Source organism: Phyllobates terribilis, unplaced genomic scaffold (assembly GCF_046119375.1).
Source record: "Phyllobates terribilis strain yellow unplaced genomic scaffold, ASM4611937v1 Scaffold_2__4_contigs__length_985480577, whole genome shotgun sequence".
Taxonomy (NCBI): domain Eukaryota; kingdom Metazoa; phylum Chordata; class Amphibia; order Anura; family Dendrobatidae; genus Phyllobates; species Phyllobates terribilis.
In genome coordinates, this window is record NW_027362762.1 from 431,428,322 (window position 1) to 431,443,333 (window position 15,012).

The 15,012-nt window shown below is 42.2% G+C and overlaps 1 protein-coding gene across 1 annotated transcript in view; it reads right to left on the reverse strand.

Moving 5' to 3' along the window:
• Nucleotides 1-10,765: 10,765 nt before the first annotated feature.
• LIAT1 (ligand of ATE1) overlaps nucleotides 10,766-15,012 on the reverse strand; it is a 42,700-nt gene continuing 38,453 nt past the window's right edge. Inside the window, exon 2 of the mRNA XM_073670547.1 lies at nucleotides 10,766-11,786. Coding sequence (XP_073526648.1) covers nucleotides 11,335-11,786 — 452 coding nt within the window. The 3' untranslated portion in view covers nucleotides 10,766-11,334. The remainder of the gene's footprint in view (nucleotides 11,787-15,012) is intronic.

Here is a 15,012-nt window from a genome sequence, read left to right on the forward strand (position 1 = left end):
ATCCTCCCAAACTTTGCACTCCTTGTGAGAGTACCCCGCACCTCATGGCCTGTAAGATGGGAGGGTCTGAGAAAACTCTCCCAGAACTTTGACAGTGTTCCCCTGCCTCTGCTGGATTGGACTGGTGTCTCTCTCGCCTGTACTCCTTGGTTGTCCAACGAACTGTGACCTCTGCCGCCAGCGTTTTCAGATGGGAATTTTTTTAATAATTCCGCAACAAGGGCCTTCTGGTACTGCGCCATTTTAATTGTCCTGTCCGCCTCGGGAATAAGAGATAGAAAGTTCTCCTTGCAGCATGGGTCTAGAAGTGTCACCAACCAGTAATGACTGTCACCCAAAATTTGGAGAACGCAAGGGTCACGGGAAAGGCAGCGTAACATAAACTCAGTCATGTATGCCAGACTGCTAACAGGCAAGACTTCTGTGTCCTCACCAAAAGGACGACTGACCATGCTCTCCTCCTCCTCCCTGTCCTCAGGCCATCCATGCTGAACACACGGTATAACAGTTGTGCAGGTAGTTCAGTCAATAGCGCATGCAACTAGCTCCTCCTCCTCTTCCTCATTGTCACCCAATCCACGTTGGGATGAGATGAGGCTGGGCTGTTTGTAATCACTCTGGTTCCTTGCTCCATCTCATCGTGCTCCGCCTGCAATGCATCCTCTTTGATTGTGAGCAGAGAGAGTTTCAGAAGACAGAGAAGCGGGATGGTGACGCTAATTATGGCGTCATCACCGCTCACCATCTAGGTGGAGTCCTCATTGTTTTGGAGGATGGTACAGATGTCTGACATCCATGTCCACTCCTGAGGTCTTATGTGTGGAGTCTGAACAGAATATCGACGACCTTGTTGATGCTGGTAGTCAAGAACTGCCCTCTTCTACTCACAAATCCTTCCCAACATCTGCAACGAAGAGTTCCAACGCGTGGGGACATCACATACCAGTCGGTGAGCCGGAAGCTGCAAACGCTGCTGAAACACGGTAAGGGCGGCGGAAGCTGTAGGTGACTTTCTAAAATGGGCACACTGGCGGTGTACTTTGACAAGCAGATCCAGCATCTCCGGGTAGGTTTTGAAAAACCGCTGAACCACGAGGTTAAGCACATGGGCCAGGCATGGTAAGCATGTAAGCTCGCCTCGTCTCAGAGCCGCCACCAGGTTCCGGCCATTGTCACACACGACCATGCCTGGCTGTAGGTTCAGTGGTGTGAGCCACAGATCTGCCTGCTCTTTCAGAGCTGTCCACAATTCTTAGCCGAAGCAGTGCTGCAGTGCTTCCAGCTTCTGACTGATGTGCTCATTTTGGAGATGGAGGCTGAAGAGGAGGAGGAGGTGCAGGAGCTGTAGAATATGGGGGCAACCCTGATTGACCCAGGGCCCACAATCCTCGGCATCGGGAGGACGTGTTCCGTCCCAAGGTCCGACTGGGTCCTGGCTTCCACTATGTTAAACCAGTGTGCCGTCAGCGATATGTACCGTTCCTGCCCACAAGCACTTGTCCACGTGTCCGTGGTTAGGTGGACTTTCCCAGTAACTGTGTTGTTGAGGGCACGGCTAATATTGTGGGACACATGCTCGTGGAATGCGGGGATGGCACACCGGGAGAAATAGTGGCGGCTGGGGACTGAGTACCGAGGGACGGCCGCTGCCATCAGGTTGCGGAAAGCTTCTGTCTCCACAAGCCAAAAAGGCAACATTTCGAGCGCAAGCAGTCGCGAAATGTGTGAATTTAGTAGTGAGGCCTCTGGGGTTTTGGCTGCGTATTTGCGCTTGCATTCCAAGGACTAGGGTAAGGACAACTGAACGCTGCGCTGGGACAAGGACGTGGACGTGCTTGCTGATGGTGCTACTTGAGAGTGTGAAACAACAGGTGCAGGGCAGGAGTCATCTTCACATGCGCCATGGACAGAGGATTGGCTTGCATGCACAAAAGCAGATGAAGCAGTGGTGCCACTCGCAGACACTGTTCCTGGACCCTGGGGTTCGGCCCACTTAGTCGGTTGCTTTGCTGCCATGTGCCTGATCATGCTGGTGGTGGTCAGGCTGGTAGTTTTGCTACCCCTGCTGATGCTTGCCTGGCAGGTGGTGCAAATGGCCTTTTTGGGTTATCGGCAGAGTCTTTAAAAAACAACCAGACTCGGGAAGACCTAACAGTTGTACTGGCAACTTCTGTTGTGTTGATGTTACGGGGAACAGTTGCCCGCCTTCTGTCTGCAGCCACCACACTGCTTCTTCCTGCCTGTTGTGGTGCTACGCTCCCCCCCCCCCCCTGTGTGCTGCTGTCCTCGCTCTGTATGTCCCCCTGCCAGGTTGGGTCAGTTACTATATCATCTACCACCTCATCTTCCACTTCCACACCCTGGTCCTCCTCCTGACTTTCTGGCAATTGTGTCTCACCATCGTTCACCTCTTGTGACACTTTCCCACCGTTGCCTTCGTGTGACTGTGGCTGCTCAAATATTTGGGCATCGCTACAAGAGATCTCCTCTTGCCCCGCTTCAAGTGGACCGGGCAAGAGGCCTGAATCTATAAATGGAAAAGTGAACAGCTCTTCGGAGTGTCCAAGTGTGGGATCAGTTGTCTCCAGGCACTCGGCCTGGTGGGAGGAAGGAGGATCAGGGTGAGGAATATGTGGTCCAGACTCACGGCTACTGAGACTTGACCGTGTGGAAGACAGGGTGGTGGTGGTGGCTAAGTGACTGGAAGCATTATCTGCTATCCAACCAATAACCTTTTCACACTGCTCTGTGTTCAATAGTGGTGTTCTGCGGTCCCCTATTAATTGGGACAGGAAGGTCGAGCGAGAAGATGTGGGTGTTTGTTGTGGCACAATTTCAGCTAGCCCACGGCCTCGGCCTCTGTATGCACCATCATCACCATCACGTCCACTTCCCTGTCCCTTGCCACGCGCCTTGCCCATTTTAAATGGAGGACAATATTATCCACGTTCAGTACAAATGGTTGGATTTGAACCGCAGTGATATGTGATACGTGTGACGGAAAACCACAGTTTTAAAGAGCAGGCCTGTAGGTAACTATTTCTAACAGTGACCTTGTGTCAATAACTTCGCTGACACACTGCAAAAAAATTTCAATGGAGGCCAGAAATGGCAGAATTTTCAGCGCAATTATATGTGATCCATGTGACGGATAAACCACAGTTTTAAATAGATGGATTTTTAGCGCTGTAATATGGAAAGGATCTGGCTGTATTCTGCAGTGCCAACCAGCAAATGGAGCAGAAAAACAGTGTTCTCTGGATTGCTTTTTAAGCAAATAATCAGGATTAAGATCCAAAAAAAAACTGGAATGGACCCTCTTGCTATTTGCACTGCAGTCTGCCAAATACACTGCCTGCCTGCCTGCCTAGCACTGATATCTATCCAGTTGGATTAGTCCTCAGAAGGACTGTTTGTTGAGATGGATATGTGTCTCTAATATAGTTTGGTACACCTATACTAACTAAGAAACAAGCGAATCTCTCCCTAACTCAGCAGCACCTCTCCCTACACTGTCTGATTCCGGAGTAGACTGTGACGAGCATGGCAGCGCCAGGTCTGATTATAGACCTGATGACGCTGTGCGGCCAGCCAATCACTGTAATGCCACAACCAACATGGCTGCAGCATTACAGTGTGTGGCAGACAATCCATGCATGTTCATTGGCGCTCTAAAGAGTGCCAAACATGCAGGGAGGGGACCCGAGCTCCCGCCGAGCAACCCTGGAAATACTCGGTGAGCACCGAGCATCTCAAGCAGTGAGATGCTCGGGCGAGCACAGAGCAGTAGCAAGCATGCTCGCTCATCACTAATTATTATACAAAAGCGCTATACATAATAGAGTATACTGTGTAATAAGAGAAGACGCTATATATAAGAGAGAACCAAATGAGAACGGAAATACACTAATAATGCGCACACGTGAATAATACAGAATCATTTTATTAAACAAAAACTATAAGTGATATGATAAAACCATCATAAACACAACAGCAGACGTTGTCCACACTAAATAATGTGCACAATGGCTAATGCTCAGTTATACCGTACAGGTGATCAAATATATTGCACAACACCCAATAATGCATGAACCTATAATTGGATATGTGGCTGAGCTCCCATGATCAAACATAAGATGAAAATGCAACAAGCCCAGCTGGGCTAATACTTATCTATGGACAATAGGCATATACTAGTCCATCCAAACATAGTAAAGACACATGTAACATATATTTATGCTAAAATAATCAGGTAATAACAATAGTAGATGCAGTTACTCAAAATGCCTAGTATATGGCACTACAACATGAAGTATTATATTACAATATGTCCCATGGTCATAATAAACCCCTGTATATGCTAAAGGATCAGGTCAACCCCCATAAATCAGAAAGAGACGGAATTATAACTGAGTTATTCTGGGGGACTGAACAATTCAGTCTCTTTCTGATTTGTGGGGGTTGACCTGATCCATCAGCATATACAGGGGTTTATTATGACCATGGAACATATTGTAATATACTACTTGATGTTGTAGTGCCATATACTAGGCATTCTTGAGTTCCAGTATCTGAATCCAGCCCTATCTGTGACTCTGTGTCATTATCTGTTCTGCTCAAGGATCTAGTATCTGTGTAGTCTGAACGGAGCCCGAATCCTGTCCTGCCAGTAACTCCAAGCCCAGCCCGTATCAGCATACCTGACCCTTGGGGTCAGCAGCTGCAGTACCGGGGACTGCCTAGGAGTGGTATGCGGCAGCTACCTGCACCTCAAGCCAGACTCCACCATGAAGTGAAAACCAGGTAGCCGCTTAGCTACGCTCGTCCTAGGTAAGCTAGGTAGGCCTGGCTCCGTAGCCCAGTGTGTCCACGAACCACGTGCGCCAGCTGCAGGCGTGACAAAAGGATTAGAGAAATGGATCTTTCAGTTTGTGTTTTAATTGGTAAAAAAGGCAAAACATTCCCTGTACATGGTCTTTTTTCCTACTTTTTATATAAATATATATTTTCAGTATTGCATAACTTAAAAGACGCATATGGAACTTCTATCACCATTGTAGGTATGTAAGCTAAACGCATTGCTGCCAGCCAAGAGCATATTATATACTCAGCTTACAATGTTGTGAACTTGAAAGAAAGTGTCCACTTACAAGCCCCATCATGTCTCTTCTAAAGTGCATTACACCTCTCATTAGTGCAGTGATCTCGTACTCAAGCCTCCCCGAACACCAGTAAGATGCTGACAAGAAGGCAGTTAGTGAGTGAATTCCATCTTCAGCACTGTTGTGAACTGGACAAATAGACATTCCATCAGTGATATCTGGAAGTGTAGGCCCACATTTTATTTCCTGTGTACATGTGTAAAAATGTCTAACAAAGAATAATGCCATTTGTGTCTCAGTAGTAGGCAATCTGATGAGAAATCCAGAATTATATTTTAAACAGATTTTTGCATTTTCTTGGTGTCTTTTTTTCCCTTCCTTTCCCAATGAGCACGTTCAGGTCTGATACAGTATTTACTCAAGAAGGCCCTGAGGACACATGAACAGTGAGATACTGTAGAAGTTGCCTAACTGTTTTAGCAGCATGCCTGTCAAGGTTTACGGAGGAACAAACAGGAGAGAAACGATTGGGATCTTGAGGAAGACCACAGTATAAGATGTACTATCTGGCTGAGCTCTACATAAACTAAACTATAAATAAATCTGGCACCTTATCTGAATAAAACATTGGTTGGAAAAAAATATTAAATTACAAGAGCAATTTATCATTCTTCCAATCTAGCAAACCGTGTATTGGTAATGTTCAGGCTCTTAGGAAATCGTTTTGGACACAAGTATTGATGGTAGGATCTAAAATAAGTAGGCTTGAGGGTTCTGGCAGAAATCCATCTTTTATTCCAAAATACATTAAACAACATTAATAAACTAGTATCCCACATACAAACAATATACAGTTGTGCTCAAAAGTTTACATACCCCGGCAGAATTTTTCCTTTCTTGGCCTTGTTTCAGAGAATATGAATGATAACAAAAAACTTTTTCTCCACTCATGGTTATTGGTTGGATGAAGCCATTTATTGTCAAACTACTGTGTTTTCACTTTTTAAATCTTAATGGCAACCAAAAACATCCAAATGACCCTGATCAAAGTTCACATACCCTGGTGATTTTGGCCTGATAACATGCACAGAATTTGACACAAATGGGTTTGAATGGCTACTAAAGGTAACATCCTCACCTGGGACCTGTTTGCTTGTAATCAGTGTGTGTGCATAAAAGCTGAGTGAGTTTCTGAGATCCAGATAGACTCTTTCATCTTTCATCCAGCCACTGACAGTCACTTCTGGATTGTGAGTCAAGGGGAAAGCAAAAGAATTGTCAACAGATCTATGGGAAAAGGTAGTGGAACTGTATAACACAGGAAAGGGATACAAAAAAATATCCAAGGAATTGATAATGACAGTCAGCATCAGTCAAACTGTGATTAACAAATGGAAAATCAGGGGCTCTGTAAAAACCAAACCACGGTCAGGTAGACCAACAAAAATTTCGTTCACGACTGCCAGGAAGATTGTTCAGGATGCAAAGAAAAACAAACAAATAACATCAGCTGAAATTCAGGACTCTCTGAAAACTAGCGGTGTGGCTGTTTCAAGATACACAATACACCAGAAGAAAGCCATTGCTGCGCAAATGCCACAAAGTATCTTGCCTATAATACGCCAAACAGCACAGAGACAAGCCTCAAAACTTCTGGAACAAGGTAATTTGGAGTGATGAGACCAAAATTGAATTTTTTGGCCACAACCATAAACGTTACATTTGGAGAGAGGTCAACAAGGCCTATGATGAAAGGAACACCATTCCTACTATAAAGCACAGAGGTGGATTGCTGATGTTTTGGGGATGTGTGAGCTACAAAGGCACTGGAAACTTGGTAAAAGTTGAAGGAACGATGAATGCAGCACGTTATCAGCGAATACTGTAGGTAAATTTGCACTTATCAGCCCAGAAGCTGCACATGGGACGTACTTGGACGTTCCACATGACAACGATCCAAAACACAAGGTCAAGTCGACCTGTCATTGGCTACAGCAGAACAAAGTGGAGGTTCTGGAGTGGCCATCTCAGTCTCCTGACCTCAATATCATTAAACCACTCTGGGGAGATCTCAAGCGCGCAGTTCATGCTGGACAGCCCAGGAATTTACAGGAACTGGAGGCTTTTTGCTAAGAAGAACGGGCAGCTTTCCCATCTGAGAAAATAAAGAACCTCATCCACAACTACCACAAAAGACTTCAAGCTGTCATTTATGTTAGAGGGGGATATACACTGCATTAAGAACTGGGGTATGTGTACTTTTGATCAGGGTCATTTGGATGTTTTTGGTTGTCATTAAGATTTAAAAAGAGAAAACACAGTAGTTTGACAATAAATGGCTTCACCCAACCAATAACCATGAGTGGAGAAAAAGTTTTTTTTGTTATCATTCATATTCTCTGAAACAAGGCCAAGAAAGGAAAAATTCTGCTGGGGTATGTAAATTTTGAGCACAACTGTATATAGTGCTCAGACTAAATGAGTACACCCACTTTAAAACGTAAGATTTTTAGCTATCTCATTGAACCCAAGAACAATTTGGAAAATTTTGATAAGACAGAGTTTCATAGAACATTTTTTAACCTACAACATGAAGGTAAAGTTAATAATATAACGTTCATTACAAAATTCTTAGTTTTACTCAAATTAGTCGATACAAAAATGAATACACCAAACATTAAAAACTAAAACATCTTGTATTTTGTACAACCTCCATGATTTTTAAGGACAGCACCAAGTCTTTTAGGCATGGAATGAACAAGTTAACGACATATTGCAATAGCTATCTTTTTTCATTCTTCAAGAATGACCTCTTTTAGAGCCTGGATGCAGGATGGAGAGTAATGCTCAGCTTGTCTCTTCAGAATTCCCCATAGGTGTTCAACTGGGTTCAGATCAGGAGACATACTTGGCCACCGAATCACTTTCATTCTGTTCTTCAGAAATGCAAAAGGTGTGTTTTGGCTCCTTGGAAAAGTGGATGTCTACTAAGGGTATGGAGGGATGGTAGCATCTTCTCTTTCAATATAGAGCAGTATATCTGTGAATTCATGATACCATCAATGAAAGGTAGCTCCCCAACACCAGTAGCACTCATGTAGCTCCACATAAGGACATTTCCACTACCATGTTTCACTGTAGGCACTATGCATTTAAAAAAATGAATTTCAAAAAATGCATGGTATCTACAGTGAAACGTGGTGGCAGTGTACTAATGTGGGGAGACATGAGTGCTGCTGGTGTCGTGGAGCTACATTTCATTGATAGTATCAAATATGCAAATTGTCTCTTCAGAGAGAAAGAGGACTTGAACTCTAGTGCCACCTATTGGAAGCAGCAATCCTACAAGTCATTATAGACCCTTTAATGAGCCTTAAAATATGACTTAGGTTAAAAGCCAAATCAGAATTTCAATTTGTAGAAACTGTGTTTCGGGGTATTGCCCCTCATCAGTACAAAGTATGAGATCTGATTTGGCTGGGTGAGAAGCTAAGACTGGGATCTAAGGGGTAAGGTTTCTACTTGTGGAGAGTGACATGTCAGCTCTGCCACGCCAGTATGAGGAGAATTAAAAGCCTTGCATGCTCCTCTGGGAAAAGGGTATCATGAATTCACAGATATACTGTTCTTTATTGAAAGAGAAGATGCTACCATCACTCCGTGCCTTTGGTAGGCATTCACTTTTCCAACATTTCAATCATCCAAAACACACATCTGTTGCATTTCTGAAGAAGAACAGGGTGAAAGTGATTCAGTGGTCAAGTACGTCTCCTGATCTGAACCAACTAAAACACCTATATGGAATTTTGAAGAGGCTAGTTGAGCATCATTCTCAATCCAGCTTCTAAATTTAAGGCAGCACAGTGGCTCAGTGGTTAGCCTTGCAGTGCTGGGGTCCTGGGTTCAAATCCCACAAAAGGACATAATCTGCAAGGAGTTTATATATATTTCCCTGTGTTTGTGTGGGCTTCCTCTGGGTTCTCCAGTTTCCTCCCACTCTCCAAAGACATACAGACAGGGAATTTAGATTGTGAGCTCCGATGAGGACACTAATGACTATGTCTGTAAAGTGTTGTGGAATATGATGGCGCCATAGGATCAAGCATAATAAATAAACAAAAGTTCTTGTTCTTGAAGACTGAAAACAGATAGATGTTGCAATATATCATCAACTTGTTAATTCCATGTCTAGAATACTTGGTGCTGGACAAGTACAAAATACTAAATGTAGTAGTTTTTGATGTGGGGTGTATTCATTTTTGCATCAACTCATTTGCCGCAAACTGAAGATTTTGTAATGAAAGTTATATTATTAACTTTACTTTCATAGTATGGGTTAAAAAATGTTCTATAAAACTCAGTCTTGTGAAAAGTTTGGAAATTGTTCTTGTATTTAGTGGGATATTGATAAAAATCTTACTTTTCAAAGGGGATGTACTCATTTATGCTGAGCACTTCAGTTATATATTCATTATTTACAGGGTTTATTTTTTAGTCACATGCAATAAAATATGCAATGTCTTTTCTTCACCTGTATTTACTTACTAAGTTGTATCATATAATTTAGAACTGGGTGCCTAAAATTAGATTGTATGATGAAATTTATCTTTTTCATGTCAAACACGTTCATAATCTTTGTTTAAAGAGGAGTTTTCCTCTACAGACTGATCTCATATCCAATAATCATACCAGTAAAGTCTTGGGCAACCATTGTGCTCCTGACTGCATACAGTTATTTGGATATCTGGAAACAGCACAAAGAACATGTGACTTCTGTGCTAGAAACTGCGCACCCTGTTTACAGGACTGGTGACAATTTGCAGGATCGATGGGGTTCACTTACTTTAAAGTGAGTTTTCCATCAGTACTGGTGGTATATTGCTAGGATATGTAATCAGTTTCTGGTCAGTGGGAGTATGATTTCTCTGATGAAAATGAAGACCTTATTGTTGGTGCAGCACTGTGGTATCTTCAAAGTTTATTTTACTGTGCAGCAGCACTCTCTATCAATTGTTATTCAAGGAATTCATTCAAACCCTCTGTCAGGGGCAACTGATCTGACAAGTGCAGCTCACTTAGTGCAGCTTCATTTCTCTATTTTCAGTGGTTTGTCTGGTTAGTGTTACTTTTCTGGTTAGTAAACATTTTTTTGTCCACCTGATTATGTGTATTCTCATTTATTACATTCCTATTAAGGTAATTGATCACTTTTAGAGCATTGAAATTTTAAAAAAAGGAAAATATAGCCAATTTTCTAGCCTGTGCCGGACAGGCGCAATGCCCCTAAACTCGTTATGAAACATATTGCCCCTGACGGAGGGTTAATGGATGGGTGTTGCAGTTTTCTGACCAGCAGGTAGCCGTAAGCACTGCAGCTGTGTCAAGATCAATGGGGCCCCAAGGTCCACCATAAGACACTCCTTTAATAACTGTATGTTAAAGGAAATGGACACTCTGTGTGACTGCAGACTTATGAATCCCCACAGCGCACGCATTGTGCTCTGCGGAGATTCACCGGTTTCTGAGCAGGGAACGGCGGTGATGTATGTGTTATGCATACTCCTGGCCAGAGCCCGACTAATGGGTGCGGCCACGCTCCATAGACTTGTATTGGCCAAGGCCGTGCACACTAGTCGGTTTCTGGCTGGAAGTATGCATAACACATACATCACCGCCGTTCCCGACTCAGAAACCGGCGAATCCCCGCAAAGCACAATGCGTGCGCTAGGGGGATTTAGTCTGCAGTCACACAGAGCGACTGCAGACTTATCATTATGGACCGGACAAACTCTTTAAAGATACTTTAAAGATATAGCAACTATAGTATTTAATTAAATGCTATATCCATTATTCGTTATATTATTGCTTTAGTTTGTGTTGTGTATGTCCTTTTTGCTCTAAACTTTGTCCTAAGAGTATATTGTTTTACAATTTATTAAAAAACATTTTCAACACTGTTGATTTGATAAGACACAGTATAAATGCCAGTATATAAACTAGGTAATAGTCACACAGTAATTTCAAAGGTGAAAGAGAATAGGGTTCTATCTCAGATGCCCTTTAAACTATTAATAGTATGGTAAATCTCAGTTACCTCCGTTTATATGCACCAAAAGTTTTGGTTTGTCCTCTTTAGTATTCTAGTTATATATTTTTCAGCCCCCTACATCCAGGTTTCCTTTTTTTCTTTCTGTGTTATTTAACCCTATGTCAAGACAGCGTCTTCATACATTTAAATACCATTTTTCAATATGTTTTTAAGCAGTGGCAGCTGTGTCATATGAGAGCTCGGCTTTAGGGCATTTGTGTATTCTGCATCATTCTTTGAAGTGCATTCATTTCTACCATTCGCCTTTATGCAAGGAACTTGCTTTCGATTTACATGGACTGGTTCTTCAAGATCTGCTGAAAGTACAGAGGAGGACTTCTGGGCAGCTAACAAATATCGTTTCCGCCTGTTGATTTTATATTGGTGGATCCTCTCTTTTTCTGCTACAGGATCTTCAAGAACTCCTTCCCATCTCAAACTCTCATTTACTAGGTCTTCCTGCGCCACTGTAGATAAACATGCAGATTCAAGCTCTTCCTTGGTTTTTGATTCATCAGATTTGTCCTTTGAGTCACTTTTGGTAGTAGTTTGCAGCTCTGATGATGCAGGAATGACTGGGAGATTCTTAGCATTTTCTGGAAAAGTAATATTCGGATATCAAAGATCAAATTGATGAAGTGGTTAAACACAATTTACACACTAAGTGTAATCTTCTGGAGAATATAATATATTGCATCTTGGCCACTACTTTACAAGTCCCTTTCAAGTGAATTAATTGCCATAGATAAGCACTTTACTAAATAGCTTGCTTTCCCAAATCCTTCTGTAACCTGAGGTGCTCTCCTGGTCACATGATCTCTAGCTGAAAATAATCTGACTTCCTGTGAGGTCACGTCAGATTCTCCCAGAGTTCCAGCCTCTGGAAACTGATTGGTGGGCATAGCTTGCTGTGTAGGTGGGTAGGGCTCCATTCAGCAGAGCTCACTTTGCTCATGTGCATGCTGCTGCAGACACAGTTCGCCCTGCAATTCAGCAGAGCCCACTTTGCTCCTGTGCATGCTGCTGCAGACACAGTTCTCCCTGCAAACACAGCACTCCCTTGTATCTGTGTATATTATAGCGCCATTTTTTCCATGGCGCTTTACATGTGAAAAAGGGGTATACATACAAAAACAATTACAATGATCTTGGTTCATTGCGATTGGTACAGGAGGAGCAAGGACCCTGCCCGCGTATATAATACTATAAGTATATATATATATATACACATATATATACACATATATATATTATGACTACTATAATATAAATATATATTGCCTAACAAACAGACACATGCAGCCGCAACGACACTTACATCGATGCCGAGCACCGAAAGGATTAACAATTCATATTTGCTCATCACTAATATACTGTATATATCCCTCTAAAATATGAATACATTCATATCTTTCTCCCCTTCCTAGAAGAGCTGCTTTGCTGTGTGACTTCAAGCAAAGAAGCCATCAGTCCATAGTGACAAAGACTTGGAAAGTGCTTCTGTGTCTCCAAAGCACTTCAACTTCAAGCCTCTGGAAAACAAACTTTATAAAAGAAGATTTCTCTGCAATCAGACCTCTGTTATGGGCCATACAGGTAAGTATAGATTTACTTTTCGGTCACCTGTATGCCCATAGTAGAGGTCTGATATCTCCCAGGGGGGGTGACACATTCCCTTTAAAAAAAAAAAACTGTGCAAGTTTGGTACCACTGGAATTGTAGTGATCTGAGAATCATACTGCCATGTCATTTGTTACAGCATAATTAGCACCGTAAAACAAAACAAAACACAGAAAATAATGGCGAAATTTTGTTTGTGTTTTTTTTTTTTTCTTTTCACCATTTCTTTCACCCAATGTGGAATCTCTTGACTTTTTATTCACTATATATTTACATGGTAAAATGTCATGCACAACTAAAACTTGTCATGCCCTCATATGGCAATTTATATGAAAAAATACAAAAGTTATGGCTTTTAGAAGAAGAGAAAGAAAAAAACAAAAGCGCAAAAAATAAAATTAGCTCTGACGACAATAGGTTTAAGGGGTTTTCTATGTTCATTTTTTTTACTTCTGGCGTAGGCATCCTATGTATAAATATAGCAAAATCATAATCCACCCTCAGTGGTTGCAGGGCTGCTTCTCAGTTGCTGTCTTTGCTGACATGGCAGCAGTGATGTCATGACAGTGGTGACATCACGACTACAACTCATTACTTCAGCAACCAATCACTTGGCTCAGCAGTCATCATGACCGCTGAGCCTAGGAACCTAGAGGTTGGTTGCTGAAGTAACGAGTTGTAGTCGTGATGTCACCACTGTGTGGTCCACAATGACTTTTGGGGAGTAGCATAGAGGCATCTCTGTACCTCATGGGGTAAGTACAGCAGATTCTTGCGATTATATTTATAAATTTGTATTTTCCTTATTTTTTGAGCCCGTGCTTTCCTTTGCGCCTGTGTAGAACTGTAGCTAGAGAATTAATTCCAAAGTAAAAAAGAGAAGCAAAAAAAATGAAGGTTGAATCATTGCAACCTTTTTATGAAGTACAATATTAAGTAATTTTGAAAAATGCTTAAGTGAGATTTTTAGCTTGAACTGCTGACATTATTAATGACGTACAATCCATTAAAGTAAATTCACAGAAAAGAAAAATCACTTAGAATGAAAGAAATGATGCGAGTGCCACCTGCTGGTCTTATAAAGAACATCCCTGACAATTTCTTGGTACTAGTTTTACATATTACAGTGTTTTGAAGGAAATGCAATAGTATACTAGAAAAAAAAAGTACATTGGAGAAGATATTACCATATTTTTTTTAGGGTTTTTTTTGGGCTTGAATTTATGAACAACAATTCTGTATTAAACTTACTTCGTACTGAATATATGGACATTGTAGGTAGACTCATACGTGGGAGACTGATAGTAGAAATTTCAGCATCTGATGGTATTGGGTGGAGGAATCAGGTGGCTGCATTCAAAGCTGCAGCCACCTGCAGGGGTGAGCAAGTGTGTAAGTTGGCAGACAACACCTCAATGTGCTATGAGGGTACAAGTCTGTAGTCACTCTATGTGACTGCAGACTTGTAAATCCTCACAGCGCGCACACTGTGGACTGTCAGGATTCTCCAATCCCGGCACTGAGGGCAGGCAGACGTGTGACCGAAAGTATGTGATTTGCATACATGTGGTCACGTGCCGACTAGACGTACGCAGCCTCACGCAATAAAAGGTCATTAAGCGAGGTCAGACACGTCTAGTCAGAATGTGGGCGGAAGTTTGCAAATAGCATACTTGGGGGTCACATGACCGGCCGATTCCAGCACTGGCACCGGAGAATACTGACAGTGCGCTTAGAGTGACTGCAGACTTGTACCCAAAGTCTTGACAACACGTTTAAATCAGACAATGGGTCAATGCTCACTGTTGCGTCAGGTGACATTTTCATGATGGTTGAGACCATGTCTACATTTAAAAAGTATTTATTGCTAATCAACTCTTGGACAAACCTTTTGATTACTGTAAGGGTTTGGAATAGATCAAAACTGTAAGTAGGAGTAAGATTTAGAGCCCAATAGAGCATCACAAGATGTTGATTTTTAAAGGGGTTGTCCCACAAACAAAGTACATTTTAATTAATAGATTTTGGAATAAAAATAAGTTCCACAATTGGATCTTTAAAAAAAAAAAAAAAAGTTCCTGTGCTGAGATAATGTTACAAAATGTGCCTGTAATGTCTGCCTGAGTCCACAGGCTTAAAAGACTGCCTCAGACATACTTAGCACAAGCCACTCTGTCTTACAGGCTCCGGAGAAATTCCAAT